Source organism: Anarrhichthys ocellatus, unplaced genomic scaffold (genome assembly GCF_004355925.1).
Source record: "Anarrhichthys ocellatus isolate YVR2014 unplaced genomic scaffold, GSC_Weel_1.0 scaffold47, whole genome shotgun sequence".
Lineage (NCBI taxonomy): Eukaryota > Metazoa > Chordata > Actinopteri > Perciformes > Anarhichadidae > Anarrhichthys > Anarrhichthys ocellatus.
This window is the reverse complement of record NW_022280077.1, coordinates 1,872,434-1,892,326: the sequence shown is the minus strand read 5'-3', so window position 1 is coordinate 1,892,326 and position 19,893 is coordinate 1,872,434. Positions and strand designations below refer to the sequence as shown.

The 19,893-nt window shown below is 43.2% G+C and overlaps 1 protein-coding gene across 6 annotated transcripts in view; it reads left to right on the top strand.

Moving 5' to 3' along the window:
* Window positions 1-19,893, top strand: part of myo16 (myosin XVI) — a 90,262-nt gene that overhangs the window by 21,159 nt on the left and 49,210 nt on the right. For all 6 annotated transcript variants that reach the window (XR_004213520.1, XM_031869592.1, XM_031869593.1 and 3 more), the window contains 6 exons: window positions 7,224-7,294; window positions 8,113-8,256; window positions 13,826-13,934; window positions 16,021-16,145; window positions 16,339-16,464; window positions 19,247-19,322. Coding sequence is in view for 5 of the 6 variants with exons in the window: in XM_031869592.1 (XP_031725452.1) it covers window positions 7,224-7,294; window positions 8,113-8,256; window positions 13,826-13,934; window positions 16,021-16,145; window positions 16,339-16,464; window positions 19,247-19,322 (651 nt within the window). In the remaining variant the exon portion in view is untranslated. The remainder of the gene's footprint in view (window positions 1-7,223; window positions 7,295-8,112; window positions 8,257-13,825; window positions 13,935-16,020; window positions 16,146-16,338; window positions 16,465-19,246; window positions 19,323-19,893) is intronic.

The window sequence follows — 19,893 nt, the reverse complement described above, 5'->3', positions numbered from 1 at the left end:
GTGTGTGTGTGTGTGTGTGTGTGTGTGTGTGTGTGTGTGTGTGTGTGCGCGCGCGTTTACAGTACACACACACACACACACAAGTGGACACACAGAGCTTCTGACCGCAGGTCACACACTTTGTTCTGCTGGAAGCTGTCCACTCGACTGAGGAGAACACAGTGAAGCTTTTATACTAACTGCTCTCAAGGACAGAAATACCTCAGCGGAGATGATAATGTCCACTGTAGAGAGCCGCTGAGAGCCACTCTTTGGACCTGGCTGGTTTGTGGTTTCCTGTGTGTTTTCAGATTTGTAACTCAAAATAATGTATCAAAACAAATATTAGCATGTTAAAATATTAGCTCCGGGCCGATGACTACTGGGCATTGTTTCAACCATTCAGCCATTTGTTTCAGACAAATGGGAGCTCGCTTATTCTGGGTGTACTTGAATGATTTAGTTTTTTACAAATGCAGATGACATTAAAGATAACAGTGAAAATGCATTTACTCACCCTGTAAAAGTCTTGAGAGCTGTCCTCAGGTCAGTCATTCCTATCTCCCCTCGGGCCTCGGCTCTAAGCAGGACTGCAGATTGTCTCCCAGTAAATACTCGCCGGATTACTCCAGCTGTTTCTGCAAGATCAAATAGTCAATGAACTCATAAGATTCAAAAGGTCCTCTTTCATCCAACCTCACCGTCTTTCTTTTTGGCTGTGCCAGTCATTTGCTAGTTGTTTACCCAGCTGTCCGGGTGTATCTGTGTCATTCCTACCAGCAGCCTTTGCGGGTCAGTGTGTTAATCTCTGCTCTCTGGCTGCCTATGAGGTTCAGCTGGGGTCTGTGGGAGCAGCTGGTGCGCCATTGCAACAGCCAGACTGAAACCAGGGTGCGTTGGCTTGGCACCAATCAGATCTGCCATTCTGCCGAATGCCTACCTACCAACCAGGCGCCGCCATGGCAGTGAACTTGTACCAGGCTACAGTTGCGTTGGTATGGGAAGACCTCCTGACAGTGACACATTTATTTCTAACAGACTCCTTGAGTCAAGGGACGGCTTGAAAGCTTTACGATCCATTTGTGTTCCCCCTTGTTGGCCCGTCTGGTTCTTCCAGCCGTATTACAGCGTCCATCTCTTCATGAGTGGATCCGTCCAAACCTCGACGTAACATTTAGTTATCTTGACAAAGGTTCTCGAGCTTTCCTCACTGGTCCTGGTTAGCGGAGTGCTTATAGGTTTTCTCACCGTTGCTGCTTAAGTGAGCTCTCTTTTCCTTCTGGACGGAGTGATAGGATTTGCCTCAGGCTTGAACCTTCCCCAGAGTAATGTGTGAGCATTGCTGGATCTTTTCCCCTTACTACAGAGGTATTTTAAGTAAGGATGGATTGTGTACACACACTCATTGCAATGAGAGCCCAGGGGTTAATCTGGTGGGTCGGGTAAAAGAGTAAAAGATTTGCATTTGACTCATTGACAATGAGTCTGTTGCCTGGAAAGCAGACCACAACAGGAATATTAAATATATGTGAGGGCTGATGTCCTCTTTATGATGCAAGTTGTTTCCTCATACATGTGTATCTGTTAGCTGAGATACAACGATATCTTCAACATTGCTGTTATCATGAACAAACTGTGCACATGCCAACTTGATTAGTTTTTAATCTTCAAAACCATTTTCCCCCAGTTGGTGAGGATCAATGGAAATAAATAGACGGAAAGACGTTTGGGAGACTCATCATTGTTTTGAAGAACTTATGAGTGTGCAGAAGAGAAAAGATTAACCAAAATAAGACCCGGAGAAAAGAGCACAAAGAGGCCGAGAGGGAAATAGAATTAGTGAACCCTTGTTAGGTCCTAATTAAAACCTGTTTTAAGTGAGTGAGCTTGAGAATTAGATTCACAGATAGACTCAGTCTGCTGACAAGGCAGCCAGGTAATCAGAGATATCACAGATATACAGCCATACCAGGAAGTGTACAGAAAATAAGATGGAGAGTGAGGTAAAGAGAAGCGGGGTGGAGAACAAAGGACAAGTTGAACATGGTGGGAAAATGAAAAATTGGTTAGGGAGGATATTGTAGGCTTTAGGTGAAAAAACGACCAAGAGCACACAGCCATATATATTAGATAGGAGCATACTATATTTCCTCTCCATTGCTATCTGTCATATGCAAACATCTGGCTCGCTTGCATTTTGACATTTGGTGAAATTGCTTTCCCCAAACCAATCTCTAAACTTCATCAAAACAAGGCACATGTGGACCGGCAGCAGCTGTTGCTTTGTAGCCACGAAACCGACAATCTATTTTTATTATGACTTCCACTTTCTACAGAATATAGATGTTAAATGTGATATTTTGGTTCTTTACTGAGCTGGCAAAACGCATTGTGATAACTGTTCAAAGTTGATGTAAATCATTTGTAAACGCTTAAGAAAGGTGAGTGGCAATTCAGGTAAATCTAAGTTGACATTAAGTCGAAAGTCGGCTGTTGCATCACGTCGTCGTGGAAGTGCTTGTGATGCCACATGCGTGGTTTGAAAACCCATCTGGTAAAACTGTCCATTGCTAAGTATTCTCGAGCTAAACATTGAGACCTCATCTAGTAAGCCACATGTCTGCTCTAGTGTTGCATCACATTTCCGAGAATGTCGTCTGACATTGCTGTACTTGTTTTGTTTCAGTGTTGCAATGCTTTATTGCTGTGAAGTCATGTAGTGTGTGCATGTGTGTCACACTCGAGTGCATCCGTCAGAACTACCACTATTGATCGGTGTGTGTATAGATCCATCTTGCAGGGACTCACAGACTCCAATCAGTTCTCCATAGTGAGGAAGTGAAGCACGCGGAGGTAAACCTGAATCATTACATTGCTAAAAAAAGGACACCATGTCTGGTGTTATACAATGTTCAGCCATATGTGTGGATCGCTCCCTGCCTCCAGATCAGATCAGTGCAGCAAAGCTTCTTAACAAACAGAGCAGCATGTTTTCTGGTAGTTAAAACCGGGATTCTTCCCGTTGAATTGAGCCCTAAATACTTCCTAATTCAGAGAAATTCTGCGACAAGGTGACACTGGTGCGCATACTTCTCCTTTGTCCTCAGTAGTTAACCAGGATCAATGTTTAAATGATCAGAGATGGATGTTTTGTTATGTTGCGTGTCTATCAAAGGAAATTATATTCTCTAAACATACTCAGGACGGCACCGTAGCCAGACAGGGAAGAGGAGAGATGGGGGAAATAGGTGAATATGGATGTTACAGGAATACATTCATATTTCTCTGTGACAGCATGCTGGGATTAAAGGCATGCCAAACACCTGTCATGTTTTTGACAGAACGGGGCCTCGGCCCACAGAGGGGGTAGAGAAAGATGTCATGATATCTCCAATTTAAACCATAAGACTCTCTCTGATACAGCAGGGATCCCTATAATGTTTACTGCGTCATCAGGCAGCATATTAAAATTTTTCACTGGCAGCGCTGTTTAGCTCGGCTTCGAAAATTAACCAGTGGCCGCCATAATCTTACCGCCTTACCGCATATATCTCGTTTTCATATTTGTTTAATATTCCAATTCATATTTCACATGAACATAAGCATAATAATAACCGTATAACATCAAACAGGAGTTATGTTGTACAGGTTTTTTTGGGGACCCACTCAGAGGAGCACCGGTTGAAAACCTATCAACGTCACTGAGAGAGCATGAAAAATAAAAGTACTTTGTGAACTCACTGTCTCACATCATGTTAATCATTGAGGCTATTTACACAATGTTGCGAGTTATTATTTCTGAAAAGGTTTTTGCAGATTAGTCCTTGGAATACTTCAGACTGGTGTATATGCTGTAAATAAATGGTGTTGTTTCAGACTTTTAGCACCTGCATTCCATAAAATTGTCTAATATCTGAACAGGTGGGCAAGAGTTCCATCTTACAGAACTCACCATACGATAATCTACATCTAGAGTTGAGCATTATTGGAAGACTGTACCGGTGCCTTTTTTCATCAGGACCGAAACCTTGGAAAAATGTCAAAGCTCATTTCAGAAACATAGGGCAGCGAGGTGAGACGGTGCCTCTTGTGGCTATGACTGTGTGATTAAGGGCCAAAGAGACATGAGCATTGGTGAGGGTGAGGGATTTGAACAGAATCTCATATGGGGCTGTCGAGGAGCGATGCCGTAGATGGGACGAAAGCGTCTGGTCGCTAGATGAAGAAAATTGCATATAGTGGAGGATTCATCACAGGGATTTTATTGAATTCATGGAATATCACTAGTGGTGCAACGGATCATGAAAGTCACGGATCGGATCACGGATCGGATCAGCACAAAAGAGAAAGGAGAGTAATACTTTTAGAGATCCGTGATTACGTTTTTTGCCGCCGATACTAACTGCTGATCATTGATGATCCATGTTGGCAGATATAGATCCCTTTGTTGTTCGATTATAGCGGCTGGTCTACAAGGCTCCAGGATATTCTTTTTTGCCAATGTCCCAAAAATCATTTAAACCGCTCTGAATTCGGTGTAAAATTCTATCCTATTCTTATCCTTTTACTCTGTTATAGTATTTTTAGTTTTTTTTCTTCATAAAAACACACAATTCAAATGATAAAAAAATGTAAGATTGTGTTTTTATGGATTAAAACAAATCTTGTCATTAGTAGTTTTAATAATAAGCTGCTTAGAGTTAGTGTTAGGAAGTTAAACAGGTCAGAATTCATCTCTTATATTTATTTGTTGTTGTGAAAACATTTCCTTCAAACAACTGTATTTAATATAGTTTCTCACCAACACTACATTATAAGAGATTATACGTGAAAACATGATAATGTCATAATTTACCTTTGCCCAATACTAATTTTCACTGAACAGAGCCTGAACGCATCATAATGTAACTGAATGGAACCTTCGTTCGTTAGCTGTTAGCGATGCTGCCACCGTCCTCTCAGTTCAAACATGGATTGATTGTTTACAATAACTATCAGTGATCAGTGACTAGAAAAGCATTAATACCGATGTCTTGGTCGCATATTTACTGAGTATCGGCGGAAAACGATCGTCTGTAAAACTTTATTTCACACTGATGGTTAACGTTAACAGCATAGATAGGTGAGCAGTCAGGAATCGTAAAACTACTAATTCTCAGTTTTGAGCTGCAGTTTTGCTGTAGTATGTGACATGCCGATCAATCCATATCTTCAATAGGTTTCTCTCTCTCATCCGCTCTTCTTCTCTCTTTTCCACTCTGCTACCAGTTCCTATCTGGTTGCCATGGAAACTCCACATACGTCTCAAACAGCTGTTTTGCAATTTTCCACAAAATGACAGCCGACTTTGCTTCGCGCCCACTCCCCATTCCTCTATCAGTAGCCTCCTGATTGAGGGACACACACACACACACACACCACACACACCACACACACACACGCGTGCACACACACACTTCCAAGACCAAAGCCTGAACTCGGTGCACAATCAAACACTAATTGACAGATAAAGATTTAGCATAGAGAGAAAATGACTGCTGTATGCTGAAGCTGTTCTAAAGATAAACATCTCTATGACGGCCGGTGTTCCTTTTCCGTTTCAACTACAATACAACAGAGACGAACGTTCTTTACTGTAAACCTGCAAACACCTCCTAAATACACTCTGCTGCTCCTATAGACGGTATTCCTCATCTACGTTCTTGGATAATACTACATTTTATCACTGAATGATATGAAACTGTACGATCTGATAACATATTTTTAACTGTAGAAATGCCACGTATTTGTCAGATTGGTTGTCATTTTCAGCCGCTTTAGACAAGAGAGTCATTTGCATCCATCTTGGTACTGACCTGCTACTTGATATGTGGCCTGGTTAAAATCTCAGGAGTGTGGATTTTGTTCTCCCATCTCTTCCAATAGCCAGCGTGAATATCTTTCAATGTTCATATGGACTACTGAATATTGTTTTAATACACGCTTGAAAAATATGTGAAGTTACACTAATCCTAAAAGTAAAATTTAAATCTTTACCTCATTTAGCTGGCAAACTCCCTACTCGAGCAAAAGGCAAGCGGACATAGTGGACATAAACTATAACATCATTAACCGGTTCTAACATCAAGATCAGAGTGACTTATGCTATATAGTGTATAACAGCTGTAGCTTGTTTATGCAGGTTAACTAGCCATACATTTTAACGATTTAGACTGTTTCAAAGTGTGTGTGTTTGTTGAAATACATGCTATTCTTTTGAGGCCATATTGTGGTTTTGTTGTATTGCATTGTATACTGTTATATATGAGCTGTTATCCTCTGTATACAGTACATTTTGGCAACAGATGAGTGATCGTCAACATATTTATTAGTGTGTTTAGATTATTAACCAGCATCTACTGGTTTTAAAACATGCTTTTTGTATGTGTGTGTGTGGCTGTGTGTGTGCAGGGTTGGATGAGGTTATTTAAGCATGCCTGTCGTCATAATGACCCTTTAAGTGAAAGGACCTCAAGGGGGTCATCAGCAGGTTTAATTAGCTAGAATTATTACCACTGTAATTACCATGGTTACTTTGCTCAAAGACTCCACTCTTGTGTGTGTGTGGGTATATGTGGTGGGATTGCGTGACACTGGTGGCTGCTTTGCTGGGAGAAGGTCTTCCGGGGTTTAGTCAGTACCCACCTATTGCTGTCGGTGTCAGTGAAATCACATATGTCCAAACCCCAGCGCGCCGCCTCCCTCTCTTGTTTGTCCATCCTGCTCTATTCATCTGTCACGCTCTCTCTCTCTCTTGCTCTCATCTGCCGGGGCCTCGTTCATTTTTGGTACATGTTGAATAAATAATATATGAGTGATAGAGTAGAATCACTGTGACCGGTTTCAGACCTCTCATGCGCTCATGGCTGAGTGCGTGAACTTGTTCGTAGTGGTTCGTGTCGTCTTCAGTCGATCTGTGTCAGCGTGTGAGTGGGTTGTGCGGCTCACTGAAGCTCACAGCGTGTGATGTGAATGTGTGTAACCCAGAAGCGTTCTCACCCGCTGCTGCAACAAGGAGCTACAACACACACACAACCTTAACACTGATCCACGCCGACACGTCAAGGACAGTCAGAGGACACTCGGCGCATCGGTTTTGATAGTGACTGGCACAGATCAGTGTGCGTTTATACTTCTTCACTGTTTGCCCCGTCTGTCTTCTCATCCAGCAGGTATTAACATTATGGATGTTTGTTGTGTTGCAGTGCTGCGGCTCCTGAAGGAGGGAGCAGACCAAAACACTCCCACTTCTTCTGGGGGATCCTTGCTACACCTGGTAAGACACACAGTGTTACACAACTATTAGAAGAGACATTAAACTGACTTACATTCATTCCTTGGAGTTAACCCTTAAATTTAACCATACCGGCTACAGTCCTAGCCCTTACATAAATATAAGCCGAATGGTAACCAGAAATTCAATCTTAACCTTCACTTAAATGGTTATCTTTTTTTTTTTTTTTATGAATGTCTTTCGTCCCCACAGTTTGATTAATACAAGTACAGACCCTCACACTAATACTATACAAAGGTAGAGAATGTTTTGATTAAGATTAATTTGCCCAAAAATTGTACTTAAGTAGAAGTATCTAAGAAGAAGCTCTAAAATCATAATCTGCAAAATATTACTTTAATCTACAGTTGATGTTACAGCTATATAGAATGAACTCTTTGCACACAGATGTGTCCATGTGTACACACGTGTTTGGCGGATTTAGATTTAGACACTTGTACCTGCAGTACCCCAATTCATTCTGAAGCTTCCTCTCTCCCCAATTGATGAGAAGTGCAAAAAGTAAAACTTGAAAATGTCAATTCATTAAGAAAATGTTGCAGCAAAAACCCGGAGATGTCCTCTAACATAATGCAGTCCCGATAGCTGTTCTCCATGCCTTTTTATCATTTATCATTTAGGCCCCGTGGCAATACACGTAGGCCTATGTAATTGTTAATATTGTTGTACAATACCCTTTTCACATTAATTAGTATGCCCTGAACCACTCATGTGTACTGTTTATAGTTAGCGATGCTTCAGGAAATGCACATTTCTGAAAAACTTCTAATAAGGACATCTACTGTGATTGCATTCTGCAGTGTGCTCGCCATGACAATGTGTTCGCGGCGGAGCTTCTGATCGATCGGGGCCTGAATGTCAACGTCCAGGACGAAGACCTGTGGACGGCCCTGCATGTAGCGTGTGTGTGTGACCATGCGGACGTGGTGCTGCTGCTGCTGCTGGTAAGAAACACGCATGCAAACATGAACCTGCGGTATATTTGGGGGGAATGACACAAATATACACACATTCACACAATTTGTGATTTTATAATTTTTCTTCTTGATCCTTGCAATTGCAAGCGTGTCAGCTACAAATTAGATGAGTGTTTTGGAATGGGTGGGTCGGCCGTACTAACTCCGTGTTTCAAATCAGCTTTGGACCATTGGCTGTGTTCACATTAGTCATCCAGAATCTTCTGTCCAAGTGGAGCGTTTTGCATTCACGGGGGGCTTTGGATTAACGAGGGTCTGAAACACAGCTTGCCATTTCTCTCACGAAACCCGGCTGAATCACTGAAAATGACAATATTTAGAATTTGGGCATTAGCATGATATCAAAGAGAGAGCCCCGCTCTGTGGAGGATGTTTCCCCCGCTCTTGTCGGGTCGGTCTCGACGAGTGCTGTGGTTGTACTGATTAGGTCCATAACGAGAGCATGGGGCCAGCTGCAGGGGGAGGGCATACGCATCCAGTCCAGTCGCTCAGTGGGCTGATTGGACCCACGGAGGGTTAACGGTTGCAGTCTGGAGCCTCCATAGAATCCAGTACAGCCTGGTTCTGCTTATTGGGTCCTGAGTGATTGCCGTCTGCGTGCGGGGCAGGAAAGAGACGTTTCCTGAGAGGAATGGATACGTTTGAAGAGCTGCCAGGCGAAGGATGTGCAGCAAGAAGCCTGTCAGCCTGTAGAGACTGGTGGTTCATGTGTATGTTGTGTGTTTGCATATTTGCATGCATTTAAATTCCCTCGAAGCAAAGATTCATGCCGGATGCCTAGTATGTAGAGCATGGTGCGATATGGATACGCCAAATGCAATTCATGCAGTGAGTTATGCTTTCATGATAGGCAATACCATGAGAGAGGGGAGAGAGATTTAATACTGCTCCCTGGAAGGCAGTAACTAAATGTCTCCCATTCACTACCAAGACGCAAACAGTTTCTACTAAATGAGGTCATATTTCCACAGAACTGAAGAGAGCCAGGGTTAAAGATAGAAAGAGGAAGAATATTTCCAAAAATCACTCTCAACGCTGTGAGAAGTTAGAAATGATTCCAGTTTACACCAAAATACGTCTTCGGCTTTCACAGCTTCAAAGTCCTTTGATAATAAGCACTCATTTGTTTCACTGACTATGCCTCTGTGGATGCTTTTGTGATTGTGACAATATGTGGTTGTGAGGAGACTAACCGAGTCAGAGAGGACACTTGAAATGTAATAATTTCAACAACAAAAAATGTCCTTATAGGGTAAAATCAGCACTTGGGTTTCTTTTCCTGGTGTAATCAGCAGGAAAGCTCAACGCTCTTCCTGTCTAAGGGTGAAAAAAGCTTCAGTCAAGCCACATTTCAGATAGAGATGCAACCCCCCCTCTTTTCTTCTATTCATTCATTTTGACACCCGTCTCCTCTACCACAGGCCCTGCCAGGGCCCAGTCATTCCGCTCTGCTGCGAGCTGCAGCCTTATCGGAGCTGTAAGTGGGAGATCTTCCCCTCCGAATATAACGAGTTTACATTTTAATGAGAAGTGGAACAGTGGTCTTGACTGGCAGCTTTATCTTTGATTGGCACAGGAAGGAATAGGGCTTCTAATATAATCTACGGTGTCCTACGCCTCCATCTCTTCCCCTCCCCTCGTCCTCTGCTTCCGTCCTTGATTTCCTGTCTCCAGTTCCTTCATTGAGAAGCAGAAATGTTTCGCTGACAGAGATGTTACCACACTTGTCTTATGGGGGGGAAAGGAGGAGGGGAAGGGGGGGGGGGCATTGTAGCTCTGTGTCCGGATTGGCAGTAATGTTTACGCTCTTATCTCCTGCCTCCAAACAGCAGGAGAAGCAGTAAGCTGATTCCCAACCCATTCCCAAATACGCTCCTAAGCTATTCCTAGCTCAAGCTGTGGTTAATGTTGGTCACTGAGACTCCGACAGGATTAACTGCCAGTTTAGAGACACAGTGGATTGTCTCCTATATAGATGTCAACATAGTCCAGTGTAGTTAGCCTTGGCTCATACACATCTTGTCAAAACATAACAGTGGCTCAATTATCTCTTCCTAATTTGGTTCCTTACGAAACTCTGAACTGAAAAGATTTGCTAAGTGATTAGACTTAATTGCATACTTTCCCCAATTCTGCTTCAGTGTCTCCTTGAGAGAAAGTGCACAGTGTCTTGAACAACATAAAAAAAATGAGTTTGCCGTCTTAAACTGTTTACCACCAATGCACTTCAACGGATGTTTTTTTTTTTTGTATTGTTCTTCTTCCTTTTTCTTCTTTGCCATATCGTAGTTCTCTGTGAAGTATACTCGCTTTCTGTGTCTAAACTTACGCCGGGGAAGATATAGCAATGCAATCATTTGGTCCCTGGGAGACAGGTTCTGTCCCAAAAATGTTATTTCTCATCTTGCAGTTCAAAACGGGGTTACAGATGTAGAAGTGACCCACTTTCGGTGCTTGTAAATGATGAATTCAAAACTTCTGAACTCTGAGTCCTTTGAAGTCGAGCGATAAACAGCAAGCCCCCGGCTGCATTTCACACCAGTTGGATTTTTTTGTGGATTTTCTGTTGATAATATAAACCTCCCTCTTCTAAACAAAAATCAAGCAACTGTTGCACGCTCTACAATCTGCTTGAATTGAGCCCCAAACCTTCAATTAACTAACAATTTACATTTTCATATTTTCATTCAAATGCAGAACTTGTGAACAAACTACAAAATACAAAATCTACTATTTATAGATCGTGATGCTAATGTGAGTAAATATTTAATGTTGTAATGAAGAGTTTAGTTTTAGTGTGGTCAACAATGCAGTACGTTGTCTCACTACAGCGTTGGTATCTGCATGATGGTCAACAAAAGGAACAGACAGAAATGCTTTCGAGGATTCAGAAGTGTGATGATTACAGTTCTTTTCCAGCCGCCTCTGCTGTTTACAACACATCACTGCAGCATGGCGGATCACAGCTGAGCAGATGTTGTGTGCAATCAGTTGAGAACAATAATTGCTCGGTTGCCTCTCGTCACAGCTTTGCCACAGCTTTTTGATAATCAAGTGAGAAGGTTCATTGTCACTGGATTGCATTTTTTCGAAAAAGCACAAAAAAATAAGAACAATTTGAAAAGAATATGTGAAAGATTGTACACATCTGACTTAGACTAGATAGGAGATTCAAATATGTATCTCCAAACACAACGGTATAGATTTAAAGGAGACATTCGGGTATCTGGACCAACCCACTGTGGGCTGCCTGGATCAGAAAACCTGTGATTCAACAAGCCATTCAGATTTGTCTGGAGATGTCGTATGCAGGCTCATTAGAATTCAATGCTTTGTAAACATGTTCTTGCAGAAACCCCCAAACGCAAATCAAAGTATGAACCTGTAAATGAGCATGATATGTGACCTTTTAAAGAAAAACAATAGTGTACACAGGGCCCCTTGCTTTGGCTGTGACTAATGTGACGGGCAGTGTGACCACCCCAGGGAAAGCTTTCAGTGCATGTCTGCTAGTTGTTATTGATTCTGCGGCAGTCACTGCATGTAACAACTGGCATTATAACCCACGCGCAGCGTAGTATGAACAGATTTCCATCTCCGGGTCGTCCGAGGTTGATTCATCATATTGTGGCTTGGGAACATGTCGGGGTCAGAAGTCAACTTGTTAAACCCTCGCAGCCTGCGCAGGCTGCCGGCGAGCGCCGACTCGTTTATATCTGTCAGCACTTATCATGTTAGCTCAGACACATGATTAATGGTCCTCACGTCATGCTTCCTTCACCATAATCTGTCTGCTGGTCTTGGACTTTTGTAACTCAGCTGTGGGTGGGGGGGCAGGCGGTGGTGGTGATAGTGGCCTCCTGACAGAGCAAGATACAGTATATCTAACTTCATCCAGCCAGACCCCCCCTATTGGCTTTTACTGGACCTTGAAGTCAATTGTCTGGGTTAGCACACCCCTTAATCCCCACTATGCAGCGCACACACACACACACACACACACACACACACACACACACACAATATCACACTGGCATGTTAACAGAGGCACCCTGAGTGGAGCTGTCTGGTTTATGAGGAAGTTGATTACCGTTTGGGAGCAAAGCACAAATTGGAGGAATATTGATGGAGTAGGCCATGTTTGACAATAGAGTGTAAGGGAAGGATGGTGGGGGGGGGGGGGAGGTGGAGTGTGTGTGTGTGTGTGTGTGTGTGGGGGGCCGAATAGTATATGCACTCTCTCTGACACACTCATCTCATCATTTGCTCTTCAAGCTGTGCTTCACATCGTGATAAGGTTTCTTGTTGTCTCATGAATAGTCACCAAGCAGCAGCTGATGGTTATTAATGTTAATTAATTCCCTTTGTTAAACCCTAACTAACCCTCATAAGTGAGCGAAAAACAGCTCCCACTAGACGACACAGATGGGCGCACAAAGAAACTGCAACGCTCACCAGAACATATCCTCTGATAACCGGAGTTGACAGCGCTGTGCTGCCTTTATCGCACTGTAATTACTCCGCCTTTCTTGAATGAAATCGTTTCCTTTGAATATCTTCAAAACGTTTTTTCATTATTGAAGGAAAAAAAAATACTTTGTCTGTTTATGAATCAATTAATAACTGCAAGGTTGCACTGATGGCTCCGTGTCCTTGTGGTCTTGCTGCTCGGGTTTCAGAGCGCTAAGGTTAACCGTTCTTGTGTAGCTCTGTCAGCCGGCTCCCTCCTCGCATTTCCAGCCCTCTTCCTCCCATTTTTCTCTTTCCCCACCCCTTCCCTCTCTGTCTACCTAAGGACCGGGTCATGAATCTCTTTGCCGCACTTCAACTCTGCCGTTAGAATTCTATTAGCTGTAAATATTCAATAAGGATCCTCACTTAGAGTCCCCTGTCCCCGTTATCAGACCTGGTCCAGCTACGATCGTTACACCCGCTTGTCTTTTACGGTTAAGTCAAACAACGGGACGCGATTTATGGCTGGATGCTGACAATTTCCTCTTGAAAGGATGTGTGTTACTTTTAGTACCCAACCCCAAAGAGGGGAAATAAAAACTGAAATGGACAGAAGGAAAGTCCACCTGAGTACATTTTGCATGGCTTGTACACATTTCTGCTTTACTGGTGAAGCATTTTCACGAATAATAAGTACCGTGGAGTTCCTCCAGAGAGGAGCAATTAATCGTAGCCATATTGTGACCAACGACTGCGCTGTCAGAGTACGGTCATTAAAGGAGCCCGAGGGAAGGCCTTCCATGTTATCTCATGCTTCACGCTTCACCCCTATGAACCCAGGTACCAGTAACCAACGCCCTCGCTATTCACTGCCACCCCCGCCCCCCCCCAGGCAGTTATTTAATGAGTTCTTTAATTCACTGTATTGTCTGTTAATGTCTCCATGGTTCTGCTCAGGTATACGCCTCAGGGAAGCCTCCATAATTGTGCCCGCTTCATCGTCGATTTCAAGTCTGATGAATTGCCCCGGCTGAAACTCTTTTTCTTCTGTCTTCTCTGCTTTCTCCCGCTCTGCGTGTGGAAGACTGGGGTGAATGTTCTGCTGCAGGACGTCAACGGCAGCATTCCTCTGGACTACGCCTCCGAGGGGACAGAGACCAGCTATATCCTCCGAAAACACCTGGAGGAAAATGGTAAAGCTCTGCGCACCTCTCATTTGTTTCTGCGTTGCTCAGTGAGAGAAAGACAGGGAGGCAACATTGACATTTGATTTATCATGAGCTCCATTACAAGTGTGATTCAAAGAAATACAGTGGCTCAAGTCCATGTTATCACAGACTTTCAGAAAGAAAACAATTAAGCACAACGGTAAATGTTTCATTTTCTTCATTTAGGAATTATAGGGATAGTGTGAATGGTTAATATGTCATACCAGCAGTTAAAGTGGAAGTGTGTGTGTGTGTGTGTGTGTGTGTGAGTGTGTGAGTGAGTGAGTGAGTGTGTGTGGTACACCCACAGGCCTAATGATGGTGGATTGTGATTTGGGCACTTGTCTCCCACAGAGAACGGAGAAGGTCAGCACAGGTGCTGTGAATAACAGAGATAAAGGCACAATAGAGTTGGAGGCACATTTCTGAGTGACAGCGGGAGAGGCAGGGAACAGTGGCAGAGAAAATACAGAGAGACGCGCAGAGAAAGGGCGACGGGAATCATGCTGACAAAGCTAGACAGAAACAGATATAGACAATGACGGAGGGTCTTCCCTCATCCGTCTGCCTGCCATTGGCCTGGAGTTCATATGACAAACTCAAGATTCTGAGTGCAGACAGCTAACTCATCAAAGACACACACACACACACACACACACAGGCTGACTCTCTGACTCCCCAGCCACGGAATATTTTGAGACTTTTCTCTGCTTCTGTCTGCCAGCCCCCATGGAGATCTCTCCCTCCTGTGTACCCCCCAGATACCTCCCCCCCCTCCCTCCCTCCCTCACTCATCACGCTGGGCCATGAAACACACTCTTACTCACACAGGCTCACTCTGTTGCTATAGCAACTTGGCTGTACGCTCTCTCTATGTCCATCAGGTTTGTTGGAGAGAGACAGACAGACAGACAGACTGTCCATGTGTCTCTACATCAGAGAGAAATAGGAATTCAGTTTTTTTTTTTTTTTTTCTCATTGTCGCAGCCGAGTCATTTATTTTTCATGTTCTACTGGATTCCTCCAAGTATTGGCACTGTAGAGGATATTAATTCTCTTCTGTTATGGTAATGTTCCTCTGAGCACGTCTCAAAAAGCTACACACCCTTTGGCTCTCATTTGTTTGCAAAGACAAACTTATTGATTAGCTAATCCAACCAGTCTACCTGGAGAAGTCCCATTAGTTAGTTCTCTAAAGCTTATCAGAGTGGAATATAGATCGATTGATAATCAATCCACGCTATTGCGGCAACCAGTCAGCTGTTCTGTGTGTGTGTGTGTGTGTGTGTGTGATTGTGATTGTGGAGCCGTGCATTGATCTTCATAGTTTGGGATAGATGCCCTTGTAGATGGCTGTTTTGCTGTGTCAGCCAAAGAGGCGGCTACAGTAGCCTTGTTCTTTACGAGTATTGGATGTCCTCTGACATTTTTTTATTGAAGTTTCAACATCAGGATCACTTTTGGTCATCACTTGATTTGCCAGGCTTCGGTTTTAGTGCGCTGTCAGTTTGAGGGCGTTTTCCCTGCCAGTGCAGCACACACAGCCTCCCTTAAATTACATACTGTGGTTGTAGTGGAATCGGAGAGCACCGTGCTGAACTCACGCCAAATCCTGTTGAGAGATTTAGTTCTGCTAAAACTGGGGAATCTTTAAATACAAAACGTGTACTTGAATGTAACTCGTCCCTACATGTTGGAGAACTCTGTAAACCAACTAGTTTGCTTCAAACAACTGAATCTTAAGTATAAGGTTTAAAGGATCAGATCGACTTGCTGAGAGTTAAAATAAGACGATTGAGACCAGGAAGTCACTGCTCCCGGCCAAGAAATATTCCAGCACGTAACGCCCCGTAAAACAGCAAGTGATCATTTTTTCGCTTTTGTTTTTAGCGTTAATTAGAGGTGTAGGCCAATTTCCTTTAGACAGAGCCAAGACTCCAGCTTTAATTTGAATGCACAGATATACATAAGTGCCATAGAACGTCTCCAAAATGTCAAACTGCTTCTTAAAGCATAACAACTAAATACTTAGCGTAATATGTGGATCTCAATTGTGTTTGTGTGTTTTTAGGTGTGGATGTGTCATCCATGCACGCCATGAAGATGCAGAGACGTAGCACCATGCTCTCTGATGTCAGACAGCTTGTAGCCACAGGGGGAAGCCTCAACCAGCCCAATGATGACGGGGTCACACTGGTAAGTACGGTCACATGTGTTAGTGTGTGTGCGCGTTGACCGCTCTTTTCCCCCTGGTCATGGTTTGTCCTCTTCCTTCACCTCTGTTTTTATTAGATGCTGTAGCGTCTTCTTTCTTCGCTGTCATAACTGCATCTCTTTCTCTCTTTCTCTCTTTCTCTCTTTCTCTCTCTCTCTCTCTCTCTCTCTGAAGCTCCACATAGCATGTGCCAGTGGTTATAGAGAGGTGGTGTCTGTGTTGTTGGAGAGTGGAGCGGACCCTCATCCAGCCGACAACAACTTCTGGACCCCTCTCCACCTGGCTGCTAAATATGGACAGGTAACTCCCAGCTGCTTAACAAAATGTCACATTGACGTTGATGAAGTAGTCCCCTTAATTTCTACTCATCCAGCTGCATTGATCTGATGTGATTATAGTCATTAATTGAGTGAATGAAATAACGAGGAAGTTACTGATGGATGAGTGCTTCCTCTGAGGAAGTAGCCTCCAGTTACCCTGCACACACTCTGATAAGCTGCTCTTTTTTTGGGGCCTATTGATTAGGAACAGTCAAACTGCTGCCACAGAGCACTACTGCACATGCATTTGTTACAGCATTTTAGATTAGCAGTTTAATGGCCTCTCTTAGAGCAAAAGAGATTGATTTCCAGATGGGGCGGAGGAGAGTTGTTGGCGCGATGATGAGATCTGGTGGTTTGGGAGGGGTCCAACTATGAAGGAAGGGAAGTGAACACGTTCAGATCTTGCTGACCTAACTGGATATTTAATTACATGTCTGTGCTGTGTGCTTGGGCTGCTGAGAAAGTAAAATTATTCATCCGGTATTTATAGTCGCTGTCTACTACTTTGGTTCATCTACCCTGAAGACGTGTTTTTTGTCACCTCGCAGCCTTTCTCTGTTTCATTCATTCATTCAGAGTTGCTGCCTTTGTTTTCTGTCTTTCCTCTTATACAATTCTTCTTGTTGTTGTTGTTGGTTTAAATTATTAATTTTGTTAATCACTGCATCAAAATGTGCAAGTCTTCCAGATAGCAATCTTCTAAATGGAATAATAACCTCCTTTTTGTCTCTTTGTTTTTATGACTTTCTGCATAAGCAATTACTCTCTGTGGGTGTGCGCGTGCGTGCGTGATATGTAAGTGCATCTGACTTGAGAGTGGCATTCTAGAGGATTGGAGAATCGATTAGTTTCCCTTGCAGTGCTACATCACCTCAGCCATCGGCTCTTTACTGGTGCCAGTGCTTTGCCTCCTGCATACCAACGACTCCCTGAGCCTTTCTGAACACACCATTCCCTTTTTACTGACAGTGACATGTCAGCAGTCGGGATATTATGGGTTCAAGATGTGTGTCTGCATACAGCCGACTAAATCACTGGTCCCACCAAGAAGAGGCTTCGCTGATATGAGGCAGAAGCAAACCGTTGCCTGGAAACACTTGCTGGTAACTGTAACACAAGCTGGAACGTTAAACCCAAAGACCCCCATCTGCAGCGTGGCATACCCACTACACTGACCCTTTAAGAAGATGCATGACCCTATTACTGCAGCTAATTAAGCCTCCCTCTCTCAGCCTTGTGATAAGTTAGACCCTGGCTCTTGGCGTCTTTGATTTGAGTCTAGGCTCTTCAAGATGTGTTCTCTTATGGGAAGGATTTTTAATAGTGTGTGGATTTTCAAACAAAAATGGCAGGATGTTAAAGTAGAGCCCTACTGGGGTTGGATTAATTAATTCAGTTTTTATAATGAAGGTCAATATGAAAGCTGTGGCAATATAGCAACCACCTGAACACGTTTCATGCTCTCAAGATCATTTTTTAGATCTGACAAGTATTTTTAAAAGGAAATCTGAGCCTTTACAAAAACCTTTTGTCTATCTGAATATGCATCAGCTACGAGGTTGGTCTGTCCCCGTGGAACCCAATGTGCTGACCTTTTCCTGATCCCCCCCCTGACCGATTTAAAGAGTTAAGATCTTGTGGTGCCACTGACGCGTTGTCCATATTTATAGGGTGTGAGTGTAGCTGACAGGGTTTGTGGGCAGAAGAGATGCTATAGACTCATAGCCGAACAGCTGTTGACGTTCGTCTGAGTCCGCTGAATGTGCTGAGTCACTCTCTTCCGTACTGCAGGTGATGCCTCTTACTGCGCTTTAGTGCAAAGAAGTTCTGCTGCTTTGGAACGCTCCTTAAACTGTTGAGAATCGGTAACAATAGTTTGCAGTTAGTTCTACCAGCTGAGTTAACTTTGCCCAAGCATGATAATGTGGTTTCTTGCTGTTTAATATTCTCTATGCACAAGTGAATAGCAGAAATATGTTTTAGGTGTCCTGAATTTAATGGAAATCTTCCAGACATGCTCAGTCTTTAAACTCTGCTTGTTGCATTGCAGCTAAATGCGGTAGTGCGGCCTAAATTATGTTTCACTAATAAGTTCACAAATATGTTTTTAATTAAAGTCTACGTAGAGAGGAGGGTGGGTGGAAGTCGCATAGTATTCACAGATCACATAGTGCAGCACACATCTTGGATTCTTTACAGCTGATACAGAGTAGAAGAGGGGTGTTGACAACGAGAATGCAAAACGAAGATGAAAGGGGCAGTAAGAGGGAAAGGAGAACAAGTCTGACCGAGAGCCCGACGGCTTGGACAAATAGAAAAACCTCCACAGAACAATAGAGGACAGAGGCGACAGCCATCACATGTCACTGTGTGCGAAAATGAGTGTCGACAACTATGGGGTTGTTCCACTGTGACATGTGATGGAAGATACACTTATTACCAAAGGATCTCCTCAGTCAGAGGCAACGCTTGTATAGATCTGTCATGTGTGACATGCATACATTGTTTCTATCAGTGTTCACATTCCAGGACTGTGTAACACTATATCTACATTTACATCTATACATCTACACGGTAGCGGCAAATGTGGGAACATCTCCTGTGACCTGATGAAAAAATCTGCTTTGAGATGTTTTTTTGTTTGTTCTTGCACTGATGGTTTGGAAGTTGCTGCAGTTAATGGTGCCCTAGAAATGTTGGATTCTTTTCTGAGGATCTAATGAAAATGGATATGTGGGTGTTTCTCCCGTCTCTTACAGACGAGCATCGTTAGCCAGCTCCTGAGGCACAGAGCAAACCCGACTCTGTTGAACTGCAACCAAGACAAGTCCTCAGGTAACGCATGTAGGCATTCACACAAATACGCACGTACACACACACACACACACACACAAACGCTGCTGCTGGAATGTGCAAACGTGTTTTTAGAAATCAAGAGTTAATGAGGCGGAGAAATGGATTTTGACTTATTCTGCTGCAAATGCATTAATAATCACAGTGATAATATAAAACACAGGCTCATAAACACACACTCGGTATACACAGTGAATGAGGTTCAGTCACCGCTGAGCCTATCTGAGTGCATCTGCGAGAGAGAGGGCTAATTTTTTAATGAAAGAAAACATTAACACCTTACTCATGCCCATACACACATGCATTGATTAAAATGGGGTGTTAGCAGTAATCAAGAGGCTTGAGTGATTCATTTGCTAATTGGCATAAAGGTATCATATCATTATCAAGAGGCATCTACTCATTTTTTTTAATGTTTTCTTAATTGAAGCTTACAAGATAAACAGAGGAGATCTGCTAAAGACTATTAGGACTGATTCAATGTGGGGCAAGTTGTGTGGATGTCTGTCTATGAGGATTCCCTTTTGACTGGTAAACACTACAGTTAAGAGAA